We start from the raw sequence: 17,276 nt of genomic DNA on the forward strand, positions 1-17,276 counted from the left end.
AAATGCAGAAACATTAAGAGCTTTTGATACACGATGAACAAAAGTTCACACGACTTTTTCGACGTTGCTTGTCCTGAAAGATTGCAGTGTGATCACTTGATCCAAATTTAAATGGAAGACGAAGCTGGAGAGGAGAGGAAAACAATAAAATTGATGCAAATCCAAATGCGATATCCAAAAACTTCAACCGATGCATTTGAATAAATTAGTGTTAATTCATTTTTAATGGTCAACGGTTACATTTGACACCAAAAAATTTCTGTGCACACTTTAAGCCGATTTTTTTCTTTCTATCATATTGTTTTCGTCTTATTAATTTCCATCCCATTTCACATGCGCATTCACCTTTTGCCGTGTACCTAAATTGCGCGAATTATAAAACTGTTTCGTTAATTTTTCAGTCAAACGTAAATTTTCTTGTTTACTCTCTTCACGCTTTTCGCTCTTCTTCACGTTAAACCGTAAAGTTTAGCGAGTCGTTAAATTTAAAACATGATGAAGAAACAAAAGAAAACATCCAGAGAACACAAGAAATCTTTCTCTATGGCTATGATTTCCGCAAACTCTAGAAAATTATTAGGCGAATCTTAGCAATGGATAATTGCAGCGACTAATTTATTCAATTCACCGTGCATTTTTTTTTTGTTGTTGCTTTTCATTTATTTACTCTATTCCATTTAATTTGCTGAATACGTTGTTCTTGTTCATTCTTCGTGTAGTTTTTGTTTGCCGTTGTTGTTGTGTGTGTATGTGAGTTGCCGGTGATTCAGTACACTTGTTGCCTTTCTTTGAATAAAAGGCCAGAAAGAGAGCGACGGATACAGAGAAACAAGTCTCAATGCTTGTCGAATTCATATAAACCAAAAGAACGAACACAAATTAGCTGGTGGTGTGTTGTTTGAACGTTTGCTACGTCAAGCGGAACTAAAATAAGTTTTACAACAAGAAAGACAAAAAAAAGTCTTTCGATTATTATTTTACCATTTCAAAACGATTACATCGAAATGGAGTCGTTTTCGAAGATGAAATTTTCCGAACACTGAAAAACCACGAAAAAGTAGACGTGGTCATTGTTTTTCCTATTCAATCAACCTGTACATTTCCATCAATGAGCTAGTTATTGTTTTCAATGAGTTATACTAGCTCTTTCAGCAAGAATAAATGTTCTGCTTGCATGTTTCATTTGTGTGCATGCATAGTGTAAATGATTGTGTGTCGAATTTGATCAGTGTCAATAGCAAAGTAAAATTATTTTCTTTTTTCGGATGTATATAATAATGTGAAAATAGACACATGTACTGTGTCATGTCGAACCGTGTCATCAAGACAAATTTAATCCGTATTGTTGTGAATTTGTGTTTTCGATTTGAAAAATTTCGATTCTTTCCATGAAAAATTTGTAAATTACATAGCAGGCAAGAAGCGTTGAGCAAGAAATTCTTACGAATCAAGCGAGAGCAAGAGAGCGAGGGACGGAGGAGCGAGAAAAGGAAAAATAACAATAATATACAAGTGTATTTGAGAATTGTATTTGTTGCAAAGTGGCAACAAGTGATCTGAGTCATTCCATTATTTCGGAAATGTGGCTTGATTTTCTACTCTTCTTTTTAGTGGCCATTGTTGCTGTCGTTGATTTTTTGTCTTCTCAGTTTTAATGATTTGTGTTGCTAAAAAAAGTGTCATTCCTTTTTTGTTTCGTTTGCATGCAAGCATGAATATAGTCGGTTTTTTTTTCGTGCGTTGTACGCCGGTTCCAGTTTCACAATTCGTAAAATATACGAATGAAAAAAGAGACAAAAGCCAAAGTGAACGTTGATTTGCGTGTTGGAAAATATATACATGAAGTATAAGTTTATATAGAACAAAAGTTGACAAGATGCGATTGACGAATACAACCAGACGATGTCCATCTTTTGATCGTCACACACGTAATCGACTTCGCTTGATACACGGTGTGTATTCACCAGAATTACTTTCAAAGCCGTGTTGAATACAATTGTTCTGAAAGAACTCTGACACGACACACAACGACATCGAGTACGAAACAGAGACGGCGTCAACGAACGAGAGAAAGGGAACTCACACGTACACATATACGGACGCACACACACGTACACGCACACCTATCACATTGAATAAAAGAAGAGAAAAACGTACAACAACAATTAAAGAATGATCGAAGAATGCCTCAGCAAAATGCGATGTAAACGTGAAACATTGGGCTTCGCAACATTACGCAAACACAATCACATACACTCAACTAACACATTTTCAATATGCTGCGTCTGCTAAGGCCAAAACGCAGCACAATGAACGTGTTTTGAGCTCCTCTGAACCAATACCGTTGCACTTGTTTCCAGTTGAAAAAAAAGGTGTAAAATGAAAACTTCTTCAACGCGCTCAAATGATCACCAGTGTCAGTATTCGATAGAACGTTGTGATGACTGGTCATACAAACTGAATAGTTCTCGCGTGGTGTGCCCAAATAGTAAATTTAACTTTAAACATTTAACAATGAATCAAACAAGTGTGTGTCTCTTTGAAAAATAAGTCTTGTGATTTTCGAGCATTTTTATTTTTCTCGTGATGTGCATATGATTTCATTTTCGCAACTAAAACAAACTAAATAATTCGATAATTTTACACAAGTTTTTGAATTTTATTTCTAAATAATTTTTTTTTTTTTTCCTTTCAATAATATAAGTTTTTCGTAGCTACAACGAATGTTGTATACATTTTGGAATTGGTGATCGGTTTTGGTATGTGACTGTAATAAAATCGATTTTTTCTGACATCTGGCTTATACACATACAACAATATTTCTTGAATATATATAAAAAAACGATTTGAACGGTCTTATTTCATTGAATTAAAAAAAAAACACCTGCACCTATTTGGCCTTTTGCGTGATGCAGCAGCAGCAGTAATGGCAGAAGCAAATAACAACGCTCATTACTCGACAAATTTAAAAGCAATTTGTTTTCTTCATCATTTTCAAAATAATAATTAATCGAACAAAATATGCATAATTGATTGAGTTTCGTTTAAAAGGGCGAGTTTCAACATTCAGGTTTTTATCTGTATTTAGTTTTCGTGAATATGTATCGAGTGTGTTCCAATTTGATTCAAATCGCAATCGCGTAATTCTGCTATTATTATTTTTTTCGTCGAATAGGCAAAGCAATAAATGTTGAACTCGAAATGACGACCGTTTTTTCCATTCACGACTCTATTGAAAACGAATGACAATGTATAATTAGCAAATTTTGCTGACGTAAGAAACAAATTTTTGTTAGAATATAACAAAACGCCATGCGAAAAATCATTCATTCTGTCAGTCACAGTGTTTTTTTTAGACTTCATTTATTTATTTTAGTTTTTTTTTTTTTTCAATTTCATTTTGAATGTTTTTTTTCTCCTTTGTTTATTTAGATTGCGACTTGTATACGAAATTCAGTTAGAGTAAGTTACGACAAATGACATCCATGTGTATGTAGCGATGGCATGGAGAAAGTCACATACAAAAGAACAAACTGAACAACGAGGAAAATCGCACACAATCAACAGAGAATGAAATGAAAAGTTTGCATCGCAATGTATCTGTGTAGATGCATACATGTTGATCGGCTGGTTTTTATTTGTTTTAGTAATTTTTCATTACTGAATACAGAAAAAAACGGGCCAACAAATCGATCAACCAACGGAATAAACAAGTTATCATAACCAGTACAAACTTGTGTATGTACACGATGATCGAGACCGAGAAGTAAGAATGTGTTTGTGTGCATTGTAAGCGATCGCAATTAATATTGCGTGCTTCATCCGTATATACTATATAGTGAGCTTCGGTTTCTTTGCAAGTTCTGCTTCTTCATCAACATTTACACTATTTTATTTTCCCATCACATGGCAATGGCACTGGAAGAATTCACGGGTTGATTTTAATATTCCCGTGATCTCTTGGTGGCATCACTATTGAGAGGGTTATTCATCTTTTGCTGCAGACAGAAACCAAACAATTCAACAAAAATGGTGAAAAGTGATAAAAGCAGAAAAAAAAATTTAACTGAAGGGGAAAAACATATGTTAATTCATTTCTCACTATAAAACACCGGTTCGTTATAACAATTAGCATATTGTTCAATGGTTTTTTTTTTAAATATAAAATTAATTCTTTTAACAATCGAGGGATTTATTGAAGGTATAGGTAAGCTGAGTTCAATGACACCTTTTTCACAGGAAAAGTACGCTTATTTTTAAATTGCTCTTCGATAAGTTCACCTGAAACCCGCATAGTTCTTTGTGTTTCTTTTTATTTTCAGTGGTTCATAGAGTGCTGATATGGACATTGTCAGTAATTTGGCATAGAAAAAATCCAGAATTTTATAGGCAGTCAAAAAATCAACGGGTTTATACCAAGTTTAATGCCCTCGAAGAACTACAAATTCAATGCTTGTTGACATTTAAGCTAAACTGAGAAATAGGACAAAATAAATGGCTTTTTAAAACGTACTTGCTTTTTGAATGAGAAATAGTCGTAGGTTTTTATGATGTTTATCAGAAGTTAAGTCACGTTTGAATTTTTAAATGTAAATTTTTTCGTCTCATCATTCTCCGTACTTTTTTGGATTTTTTTTTATATTCCAAATATTCTGAGAAAACTTTTAGTTAAGAAAATGAATATTAAAATGATAAACACTCATTTCAATTTGTTTGAACTCAAGTTGAAAAACGATTTTAATAATTCTACAAAACACATCAAACGTTAACTAATTATTTATTTTGCTGTTCGTACGATTTTATGATTTCAAATTGAATGTCAGCTTACTGCAACAACCTATTTTTTGTCTTTTCAACATTTCAAACAGAAGTTTTAAACACTTCATACGTCTAAGATTTATTGATTTAAATACATTGATGATTGTAGGGTCAACTAAAAAAAATTCTCAGAAAGAATATTCAATTTCATGCAGACGTGGCCAGAGTTAGAAAGGAAAACGGGAAATGGCTACAATCGATAAAATTGTACAGTTCATGAAATAACTGAATCATTTTTAAATTAAAAAATAAACTGTAATTGCAGCTGTCTCGCAAAGATGCGACCACATTTAATGGTGTTGAAATATGGCTTGCATTGTTCGAAGATGGTTCATTACAAAATGCATGCATACCTACATGAAATATATTGAAATTTGGTTTTTATGGTAACTGGAACTGTATGTGCTGTCTGTTAGCGAAGTAAAGAAAATCATGAACCAAATTGCTTTTTTTGCTGTGATTCTTGATGCATTGCTAACCTGCGTCATAGATGCAGATGCTATCAGTTGGATTAAAACGAAAGTAAATGATGAGTATATTTCATTTAAATCGATATAAAGATAAAGGGGTTTTTCTCAGCCCTCAGTTCTTACGCAGCTTTCCTTTCTTAATTTGTAACGCTATTTGTTTGCTTATGCACATAATTATGACGATTAAAGCCACATTTTATGTCGAGTGGAAACGGAAAAAACAACAACAAAAAACGTTGTATAATTGCGTTTCGTTGGATCGTGATCACCAACCGTGTCAAACATTCATTTAAATTCATTATTCGCATTCGATATGACAATGTGGAAAACAGAAAAAAAAAATCATACCGTTCAACTCACGCAACTGGTCAACTGCATCAAACTAAAGTTGTGTACACGGTGTAAATTCGCGCTGTCAATAGACATTTCGATCGTTTCATAAAAATAGGGAAAACCAATGGAATATCAAAGGACAAATGTACCATCATAATTGAAATTGAAAAAGAGTGTGCTTATTATCAATAAAACATGATTTTGATTACTATTGATGGCAAGAAAAGCTAACGAAAGGGGAACGAAGCAAAATTATTACGGAACGATATGGTACGACGATTTTTATTGCAAAAATACGTTAATATTCTTTCATCAACCACAATAATAAAAAAAACATCGCTTATAGTTTCTTTTCTACCAGTTTTTTTTTCTTCTTCAAAACCATTCTTTTGATATGCTCGTTGCACTCAGGAGAAAACGCGTGCACAAACCGAACCGAATATATCGCTGTTGATTCGCTTGATTCTGATCTAAATGAAGCAAACCAAATCTAAATGGACACGGTTCATACTCGTTGCTTTCTAAACATCATATACAGACAGGTACAATTTGAATGAATGAAGAAAAGGCGGGCAAAAGGGAGGGGAGGAGAAAGAAAGAAAGAACTCATTCCCGCAACGATCACCGACTTCCAAAACAAAGAAATCATGTACTCTGCTACACTTTTTTATAGACGTGTGAAATTTATGATTACGTGGAAACGCAGGGAACTCAACTTATGTTTATAGTCGTTATTTTATTAATATCTCCAAGAGAAAAAAAAAAGCTTAATGCTCTGTATTCTTCAGGTCATTCACTCCCTTTTTGTTGTTGTTGCCGCTGCTATTTTTCCTGCAATGGAAAATTAACGATAAAACAAGAGAGTTCTTTGAAACATTTGTAGTTAAAGAGACATCAACGTCGTTTTGGGATTCCTGTATACTATGGAACTGCTGATATAATGACCGTTTGAACTCTTTCCACATAAACGATTCAAAAAAATCTTTCAATGTATGATGAGCGCATCCAATTCAAATAACTAATTTGTGAATAGATTCAACAACGTTTTACACTACATACACTGTGATAACTACTCAATACACAGTTTTGCAACGATCTTATAACGTTTGATGTAGCTGTTAAGTTTATTGGTAGATATAAAGTTTGCTAACGTGACGTTAATGATTCAAGCTAGAATTTAAGCTAGTTCTTGAATAATTTCAAAATGGAAAATCAATATAAACTGAATGACTCTTGGCAAAAAAAATCAATTTTTTCTCAAGTTTAAGCGTCAAATGTATGTTTTAGTAGTGTAAACGCTTTTTTTGACATTTGAAATCGATTGGAATTTGTTTAAAACTCTGATATACATGTTTCAAATAAAAACTCTTTAAATTTACAAGATTTCCGTAAAATCACCAGACCAGTCAAATTACCCAATATCAAGCTCAAGCATCATGATTGCATCATCATCAACTCTAGAATTCAAATTAATGCGGCACTAAATCAATAAAAGGAGAAAATGAGCTCATGAAATGAAGGTACATCAAATTACGATGGTCAGAAAAACGATACCACGGTTGCATTGTCTGGTGGCATAGCCCCAAATCCTTCAAATGCGAGCCGTATTTATCGGCTTGAACAATTCGCCAGTGTTTCGAGCAAATTCTATTTTTTTCGTAGCATTCTGATCGAATTGGTTATATCCTCGAAGTTTTTCATCAAGGCAAAAATTCGTTGGTTGACTTCAGTGATAACCTTCACCTAAATTCTCCATCGTTAGAAATTTCGAGTTAAAAGTGTCCACATATTCAATTTTCTTCGTAATTCTATCAAAAACTGAAATAAATACATAATTTTGTTCAATTGTCACAGAGCCAAATTTGCAACGTCTAAAAGTTGAACACGCAAGAGTGAAACAAAATAAATATCCATGTTGTTTTTTTACGTTTCAATCATTGATATTTTTTCCAAATTTAACTCATAGGTATTTTTTTCGAATGTTTCATTTTTCAAATTAAAAAATTTGACTAATGGTTTTTCTCACGCATTCATATATCAGCAAAGCATTTTTTTTTATAAATTAAACCGTCGTCACCTTTCTGATTATTATTATTGTTTGGAGACAGGAAACTTGCAATTTATTTAATATTCCTCTTTTACTCAACTAATATTTGAAGATAATCACGCATAGTTAGAGAAAATAATTTTAATACGATCCACTGCCCACTCCTTTCGAATACGATGATAATGGTTTCAGTAAAGCACTCGATATTGAGAAGCCACTCGAAATGAAGAGACAATATACAGCTCCATTAAAATCCAATTGTTTCCGAAATTAAAACGAGACAATGCGTTCCATTCAAGACTACCAGAAAAAATTGAATGGGAATTATACAACAAGAGAGAGAGAGAAATTAGAATGGTTTTGATCATGTCTCAGAAAGAGGTAAATTGAATCGTAAAAAATATCGGCGTTTCTGTTTTTTCAATTTGAAATGGACAATGGTAAGTGTTAAAAAAAATTTTATTGTCCGATTTGTGTTACTGAAAATTTGGTTTGCTTTATTCAAATGGCAGCAATTCGAATTTCTAAAAAAATCATCGAAGCAAAGCATGAAAATCGACAACATTCTTGTTCTCACCAACAAAAAGAATCCCATTTTAAATTGAAACGTACAAAGTACAAAGGTGAAAAAAAACTGCTTAATAGAAAAAAAAAACACAGACTGCTGTAATTGTACAGTCGATTAGTGTGGAATAAGAAACATTTAAGATTGAAATTGTACAATTTTACCAAAAAATGTATTATTCGAACGATCGTTACGACGAGGTGTTAGTACTAAAAAAAAAAACAATTTAAACGTCGATAGATAGTTTCTTAGAGGAAAAAATTGATGTTATGCGACATAAGTAGCATGTTCATGTTGGAGATTTTGATCAGAAAATTCGTTATGCTATTCGCATGATGTGCATTCGACTTGATATAATTGTCGTGGAATCTATTCAAGAGATGTTTTTTTTTATTCCAATCTTGGCGCTGGAGAGAGAAGATGTTTTCTTGATTTCGATGTTCAGCGTATTCTGTAAATGCGTACGCTGTGTAATTAATAATTATTCATCAAACGCAAACTCTATTGTATGCTCACTGCTCAGTCAGTCCATATTATATAATTATGGTTCATTTTTTCCGTCTATTCTTCTCTCGGTGTATTTATTTTGTTTTATTCTGATCGTGCACTGAAAATTATAACTTTATACAGTAATTAAAAAATGGCTTTTCTTACATATTTACACACGGCTCATGACTTCCAACAACATAAAAAACTCGAGAATGCTAAGTACTACCGTAGTGGTCTATACGCACTTGTTCACTTGTTCGTTCACGCTTCAGTGTGCAACCATTTTATACATGCGAAAAAAACGTTGAATATTTTTTTGAATAGTTCAACTTCTCGTCTATATGTGAGAATCCAAGACGACAAACTGCCTGATATAAAAGACCATTTACATTAAATAATACATGAACACACGGAATTGAATTTGCGAATTAATTTCTAGTTTTTATTCCAAGTTTTTTTTTCTTTTTTTTATATCTTTCGAATTTATTCTAAATACGAGAAACGAAAAGGTTCATTCTCTTTTTAAAGGATTATAGAAATTTTTATCACAAAAAATTTCATTGCAATGCTGACATTTATTTATGTTTTGTGATTGAAGTTGACTGTGCCTGCTTGCTTCCGCTGAGAACAATGAATGGACTGTGTGTTTCCTTCTGTTTATGCTGCAGCATGGTCAATGTACCTAACGGTGTATCTGTCGAACTCATTTTCATCATGAGCTGTGCGAAAAAAAAATAGAAAGAATACACAACGAAAAGTTTAATAAAATTGATTCAAAAACAATTGTTTTTCTCATGGATACAATTCCATACTGCACTTACTCCGTCTTGTTCGACTTTCTTAAGACGTTTTTCAATCTTATTCTTACCAGGCCCCTTGCCATGGAATTTATGCGATAGATAACGGAAGGCTTCTTTCTCATTCAGCAACCGTCCACTATCATCGATGTACTCTAATTTCACATTTGGTTTGTAGTTATCTTTTTCTTTGAAATCGCTCATTGGGCCACTGTGGAAGCGATCACGACGATTGAATTTATCATCCTCACTAAAACATTAAAATATATTATTAGGTGACGTTAACAACATGAATATTATAAATATATGAAAATGATATATGCTTACCCATGCGTTTTATCTTCAATTGAGTAGTTTTTCGCTTGCAAATGTGCCATTCGTGTATTACTCGGTCGATTTGACTCTTCTTTCTCAAGATAACCCTTTGATAGGGCTAACTTTAATGCAGCACCCATTCCAACCGAAACGTCTGGTTCCTCATCAAGAATGGCCACTTCGGCCACTTCAAGATTTTCCTCACACGGCGGAAGCTCCAAATCTGGATTGACTGAATTCCAAGTGCCGGTGATTTGTTCTTCTTCTTCCATGGGTTCTGCTGCATCTTCATGTTCACTTTCAATGTCCATTATTTCATTTGCATCAACTCCTCGATTACCCGACATACCGTACGTTGGAATATCACCAAGTGTTCGACAAAATTCAGCCGTTTGATTTAATGTGATAAAATCAGTTTGGCCACTTATATTTGTTTCATCGTCTGAATCTGGTTCGGTTTTCACTTCAGCCTTGATTTTGCTCGGGTCCAAACTTAATGTTTTCAATGATTCTGCTTGTTTTAAGCGTCTCGCCTGGAATTTAAAAAAAAAACCCATAATTGTTAGACATCAAATTGCAATTTTCTTTGAATGTATCCTTCAACTCACCTTTGATAAAATGTGTTCAAGTTCATTGTCCTCTTCTTCAATTTTAATATCATCTTTGATATCGGGTACATCGTCTGTATCAAGCACATCAGATAAATGACGGTTGGGATCTCGTTTGCGATGATTTGATGAGTCAACATCAGTCGGCAATGGTTCAAGATCGTCAGCCTTCAATTTTTTGCGTAATTTTTTTATCTTCTTTTTCGGCTTTTTGAATCTAAAATTTTAAATTAAAAAAGTTCCAAACATGAAATTGAAGTCATTTTAATGACTTAATGACACATATAAAATATTGCCAATTTATGAATGTTTACACAATTATTTCCGCTGCGATTAACATTTTGACTTTATCAAAACCATTTTAACCATCAACAGTTTGATGTGACAGACGTTTTTATAATGAAACAATGCAATAGATAACATAAATTACTACATTTTGATACGGTATTGTGCTCATCAATAGCGGGCTTTGCTGGTTAAAACATCAATTACTCGAAATGTCGTTTTGTTGACAAATTAGAGGACAATTACAGCAGAGGTATATACAAGTGATGTCAACGTTTGTGTATAAAATAGAGAAAAATCATGATACACGACATAGTTTGTGATTGAACATTTAGCAAAGATGTCACCAAAAATGGTTATCTGTCTTTTAATTTTGGTAATTCTGAATGTTGGCATTTCAGTTGAGGATTTCGAACCAATTTTCTAATCAAATCTAATTCCTTTTGTTTAGTTTTTGGCTTTTGTGCATATAGAGTCGGCCGAGATACCCAAAGGATCAATTGATTCAACAGAAACGTTATTGAAACGAAAGAATTTGAGCGATAAAATTGATGACATGACAACAGAAGAAACGGCTGATGGTGGAATGATGAAAATCCTTTCTGATGTTATGAAAAATGCAGAAGCACTACCGGCAGTTTGAAAATGTACTTACGTGGCTAGTTCGGATTCGGTGAACGTATCGGAAGCTGGAGCAATCAATTGTTCGTTAAGCGTTTCCAATCGTTTACCAGCTAGTTTAGATTTAATCTGAAATTATAATGAAAATTGCATAAATTGATTGAAATTAAAGGGAATTTGATTTAAAAAAAAAAAACAAAATTCTACCTCTTGTAATTTACGTTTTTGTGCAATTTCTTCCTCAACATCGTGTCCAATGGTGAAGGATTTCTTTTTCTTTTTACCAATTTCTTCATCATATTTGCTGAGAACGTCACGCTGAATTGGATTACCAAATTCGTCCACCTCTTCGTCATACACATTGTATCCATATTGATTTGGATTAAGTTTTTTATTGTCGATGTTCTTACGATAACGTTCATCATCGAGCATGTTTACATTTTCGAGTGTGTCACCCTCTTCTTCGTTTAAAACATCATGATCTTTAAGCGTTAAAATGATCGATTTGCCTTCAGTGAATGCATCTAAATCATGATTCACTTTCAGCCCCTTCAAATTATTCTCTGAATAGATTTTCTTCTTTTCTCGCCGTGTCTCTTCTTGAATTAATTCACCGACGCCAAATTCATCGTCCATTTCTTCTAGAATTTTGGCCCGTCGTTGAGCTTCTGCTTTTAGCTTCTCCTTTTCTCGGCTCGAATCAACCCATTTGGAAATATCATCATCTTCATCTGATTCACCAAGCGTTTTAATCGATTTCATTTTCGTTTCCAACGCTCGTTTCTGCTTGTTCTGACGGAACTTTTCACGTAATTTTTCCGCTTGTAACTTTTCCGAAATATTATTCGCTGGCTTATGGTAAAACTCACCCCATTCATCTTTGTGCATTGGATCACCGGCTTCATTGGTCTTTTTCTTTGACGATGACGACGATGATGCGCCTTCTTTTGAATCAATTTGCAATGGTTTCAAACCCAATTTTGCACGCAATTTATTTGTCTCTTCAATTGAAAGCGAATCACCGGCACCATTCTCGGGAATTGGTGATGATGATTTAGCTGGTTTTGAAATGACTGGAGCGGGTGGCGGTAATGGCACTTCAACACAATCGGAACCTGAAGAAAAATTTGAATTAGCCACGAATTTTATACATTTCGCTTTTCATCAACTTACTGTCACTATGATGATCTGGTTCATGTTTTGAACGTCTGGATCGAAGAGGACTTCTTTCACGACTTCTTTCGCGATGATGATGTTTTCGCTTAGATTCCTTGTGTCTGTGACGGTGTCGGTCTTCCTTTTCTTCTCTCTCTCGACCTGGTCGTCGTTCATCTTTTTCATCTCTGTCTCGACTCCGTCGTCGTTCATCTTTTTCGTCTCTGTCACGACTCCGTCGTCTTTCTTCTTTTTCGTCTCTCTCTCGAGTATTTTTTGAAGAAATACTCGGTGGCGGAGGTGCAATTGGCGACCTTGATCGTGAATGACTGCCCGATGATGAACGAGAATGTGACCGTCTGTGGCGACGAGATGCATCACGTTCACGCCGTCGTTTACGCGAACCCATTTTTCAAAGTAATATCTATTTAAATTAATTTAAACACAAATTCAAAATAATAGTAGTACACCAAAACACCAAATGCAATTATTGGTTTGCTTAGTGTTAATGCTATGCAAACTGAACTGAACATAACCTCACTTGCAGTAAATGTCATAAACAATATACGTTTGAAAAAGTTGGTGTGATGGATGCGTTTTACTTTGTTTTGACATTGATCTGCGTTTACAATACGTTGGTTCGGTCTTCATTCAGACTGGAATTGAATACATCCATTGCTATCTTTTATGTTTTGACAGAACATGACAAAATCAAAACATTGATGCTAATTTAATGTAAAATAACACACACCAAAATTGTTTTTCGTGTATAACATTTAATTTTTCCATTTAGTAGCCGTATTGAAAAATTGGAAAATGGAAAAAGAAATTGAAAAAGTGCTCGATGACACGTAAGCATCCACGACAGCAAAGAAATCCAATAAAACAATAATAATTTAATCATTTATGAAAAATCTACAATTTTAGAATCGCCAATGAAAATATCGTTGCTTGTTTGAGTGCGAATCGTCACGGCCTTTGTATTGGAGGTATGTTTTTTTTTTTTTTCAAATTGATCGCTTTCATAATGCATCGATAACATTCATAGTAATATTTTGTATTTTTTAGCTCGTGGAAATATTTCATCGCAATCATCTGGTTTATTAGTCGCATTACTTGATCAAGCTCAAAAGTTAGAACCACAGTCAGGACCACCCGTTGTCGTATTGGAAACATCGAAAAAGTATGCCATTCGAATTGCCTGAACACGCATAATGAAAATAATTTGAATTTTTTTTCCTCATTTCAGTACCTGTTTGATTCATAAACACGGAGTGACTGGAGTCATTGTAAAAAAATTGGATCAACCTAACTGATCTAGTCGCCAAAAATTAATTCAAAATCGTACGCTGAGTTGCCTATATACCATATGTTTAATTAGGAAATTTAAAACAAAATAAATACCATTTTATATCAATTCCATGGGAATAAACAACATACATTTACTTTTTATTTAAAAGTGGTATTTACGTAGTATATGTGTTTTTTGTTGACTTGTGTGCGTGTTGTCAAATAATATTCGGCACAATGTCGATTCACATTTGCGATGGCAACACTATTCTACTGTTTTGAATAATACGAAATCAGCTGTTGATTATTTTCAAACTTGTGTTCTTAAATTACTTTCGTTTTTCGTTATGTTCAGTCAATTTATTCATATTTTCTTGAAAAATATCTTCCAAAATCAAAATGCAAAACAAAATGTTCCACTTTATGTCCCGCCCACTTGTTCATTGTACAGTGAATAAAGGGAATGCGATTGCAAAGTGAAATGACAGCAACATCACAGTTGACATACATGCACTAAACACACTGTTGCGTACAGCATTCCCTTAGTAGCATCATATCCGAATAGTTGGATCGGAGCAAGTGTTTTTTGTTTCATTTTAAGTCAATTTTTTGTGCCATTTTTTATATTTTATACTTGTGCTCCGTTTGTATTACGTAAAAGTCACATAAATAAGACCATTTTTGTATTCATTAAAGAATTCGTGTGAAAGATAAAGGCATAAATTAATTGTAAGTATTTTCAGTATAATTCATAAATTAGAATTTATTTGAATCAGATTTGTGATTGTTTGTTGAAAAAAAAAATGCCGGTAGATTACTGTTACTTAGAAAAAAAGATTTCTATACAATGTATATTTGGAAAAATTTGGTATTTTGATTTCTTTAAAAACTGTTAATTCATCAGTAGAATTTGATGCAAAAAAATTAAACGGAAAGGAATTTCTTCTATTTAAACAACGAAGTGTGAATTTACAAAAGATAGACAATGGAAGAAAAAATGAATGCACAAATCCGTATCATAATATATGCACTTTGTACAGCATCATCAATTGTCATCTCACCTTGTCATCTTGGTAGGGTCTACCTTTTTTTTTCTTAATGAATGTTTGGAAGACGTCTATCATAAAACAAAACCATTAGCCCGTCTATTGGCCGACTTTAAAGAGATCCATGTTTTATGATTTTAAATAAAATTGTCTTTCGTTTGTTTTTGCATATGTCCTCCAAATGAATTGAAATTATGATTATTAGTTTTAAAAATGCAGATGCACCTTTTTAGCTTTAGTAGTTTTTTCATTGTTTAAACTGAGAAAAGGTCCATTGTCATTTGTAATTACATTTTTCTTCAAGACAAACATTGTTTTTCTTTTGAATCTAAAAACCAATGTTTTCACACATTTTAACAATAATTTGTTTGCAAATTGTATAGATTGCACCAGACAAGATAACATAAAGAATTACAATGAATCCAAACCAAAAGCCGCCAGGTACGTTAGCGAAAATAACAAATTTTTTCCGAGGCAATACAAAATTTTCGCATGCCATGTGGAAGCAAAGCGGTGAAAAAGACGATTGGGCCAGAAAAGCAGTTGATGCATTAGTTAAAAAGTTAAAACAACAACCAAACGGTATAAAAAAGATAGAAACCGCATTGCAAACGCGAAGCTCCGCTTCGGAATGTGTTACCATCCCCAGATCAATGGATGGCCGTTTGCAGGTAAATTCAAACTCAAAAGCATAATTTAAAAAAATATATGATCTTCTATTGATGGTTCCAATTTATAGATTTTAAATTGTAAAGCATTGCCGCATGTAATATATGCTCGAATTTGGCGTTGGCCCGATTTACAAAATCATAATGAATTGAAGGAGGTGAAGAATTGTCAATATCCATTTTCCAAAGCCAAACGATCCGAAAATGTTTGCATAAATCCATATCACTATGAACGCGTTGAAAATGCTGGCATGCTACCGCCAATTTTAGTGCCTCGTGTCTCCCAATTTTGTCCAGGCCATTCGAAATTGCCGACGCAACAAGTACCGCCAATGGCACAAATGCAACAAACTATTGCCGAAGCACCACCAGAACCGATGCCGATTAATGTCACTTTTGAAAACAATCAATTTACTATGGCAAGAAATGGATATGGTTCACAATGCTCATCAGGCCAAAATAGTCCACTATCAGCCATATCAAAAAATCAACCAAATGGTTATCAGCAACAGCAACAGCAACAGCAACAACAACAACAACAACAACAACAACAACAACAACAACAACAACAACAACAACAGCAACCGTATTCGGCATTTTCATCACCACCTCATCAAAATGATAACTATAATTATGATCAAAATCAAGCTGCAATGGTTCAGGTACCTTACGAAGAAGCAGATCACTGGGCAACAGGTAGATTTTGATTTTTTCTTTTCGTTGTTTTTTTGGTATTATTTTTTGTTTCCGTTTTTCTAAATAGTGGCATACTATGAGCTGAATAATCGCGTCGGTGAACAGTTCAAGTGTAATAGTGGTAACACTTCTTTGATCGTTGATGGATACACACAACCATCATGTGCAACATCAAATCGATTTTGTTTGGGGCAACTGTCAAATGTCAGCCGAAACAGTACGGTTAGTGTTTAAAAAAAATGACTTTTTTTCGATTTTTCTTACATGAGACTACGTTTTTTTCTTAATCAGATCGAATCAACACGAAGACATATTGGAAAAGGTGTAAATCTATACCACATTAATAACGAACTATATCTACATTGTGCATCGGATAGTCCGGTGTTTGTGCAGGGTTCAATGACAAACTATTTACATAATTTTCAATCAAATGTGGTGGCAAAAATAATGCCCAAGCACGACTTTAAGATTTTTGATTATTCTGAATTTTCGAAATTGGTAAACGAAGTGGTTGGCAATGGATTTGAGCAGACATATGGACTAACCAAGATGTGTACGATTCGAATCAGTTTTGTCAAAGGATGGGGCGCTCAATACCATCGGCAAGACATAACGTCAACACCTTGCTGGATTGAAATACATTTAAATAGTCCGCTAAAATGGTTGGATAATGTGCTCGTCCAAATGGGATCACCGTTATACAATATTACCTCTGTATCTTAAAGGAATCAATTTTATGCCGAAATCGATGAACTGATGACCACCACCTTACATGCAACGACCGTACAAATAATGGAAATCATGTATTTCAACATCAATATATATACCATAATTTAGTATATATCGAGAAGCTAGGACCAATTTTTTTTTTTAAATTCCACTCATTTTTCAATAAAGAAAATAAAACACAAATAACTGACATTAGACAATTTCAATGCGAATCGGTTTAGTATTGCAACATTCGATCGAATAGACAAACAATGGCAATATGTCATTGGCTAAATACGAACGAATGAAACAGAAAAAAGAAACGAACAATACTTGACAAATACCAGCACACACAGCGACAACAC

The 17,276-nt window shown here is 33.7% G+C and overlaps 3 protein-coding genes across 3 annotated transcripts; 2 read left to right on the plus strand and 1 right to left on the minus strand.

Annotated features, from left to right (window-relative positions):
- Window positions 1-9,137: 9,137 nt before the first annotated feature.
- Window positions 9,138-13,028, minus strand: LOC116340763 (U4/U6.U5 tri-snRNP-associated protein 1). Its single transcript, XM_031767411.1, has 7 exons — window positions 12,522-13,028; window positions 11,556-12,463; window positions 11,383-11,477; window positions 10,443-10,659; window positions 9,847-10,367; window positions 9,544-9,769; window positions 9,138-9,441 (listed from the first exon to the last, which is right to left on the minus strand). The coding sequence occupies exons 1-7, from the start codon at window positions 12,910-12,912 to the stop codon at window positions 9,298-9,300; spliced, it is 2,502 nt and encodes an 833-aa protein (XP_031623271.1). The 5' UTR covers window positions 12,913-13,028; the 3' UTR covers window positions 9,138-9,297.
- Window positions 13,029-13,310: 282 nt separating this feature from the next.
- On the plus strand, window positions 13,311-13,942 carry LOC116340765. Its single transcript, XM_031767414.1, has 4 exons — window positions 13,311-13,354; window positions 13,431-13,492; window positions 13,572-13,686; window positions 13,753-13,942. Exons 1-4 carry the CDS (start codon window positions 13,320-13,322, stop codon window positions 13,817-13,819), a joined length of 279 nt encoding a protein of 92 aa, XP_031623274.1. The 5' UTR covers window positions 13,311-13,319; the 3' UTR covers window positions 13,820-13,942.
- A 363-nt stretch (window positions 13,943-14,305) lies between these two features.
- LOC116340764 (protein mothers against dpp-like) lies at window positions 14,306-17,122 on the plus strand. The gene is made up of 5 exons (XM_031767413.1): window positions 14,306-14,522; window positions 15,223-15,510; window positions 15,579-16,203; window positions 16,271-16,425; window positions 16,495-17,122. Exons 2-5 carry the CDS (start codon window positions 15,256-15,258, stop codon window positions 16,924-16,926), a joined length of 1,467 nt encoding a protein of 488 aa, XP_031623273.1. The 5' UTR covers window positions 14,306-14,522; window positions 15,223-15,255; the 3' UTR covers window positions 16,927-17,122.
- Window positions 17,123-17,276: the final 154 nt, after the last annotated feature.

The sequence above is a fragment of the Contarinia nasturtii genome, unplaced genomic scaffold, assembly GCF_009176525.2.
Source record: "Contarinia nasturtii isolate CC-2019 unplaced genomic scaffold, AAFC_CNas_1.1 Cnas_scaffold_695, whole genome shotgun sequence".
In the NCBI taxonomy this organism is placed as follows: domain Eukaryota; kingdom Metazoa; phylum Arthropoda; class Insecta; order Diptera; family Cecidomyiidae; genus Contarinia; species Contarinia nasturtii.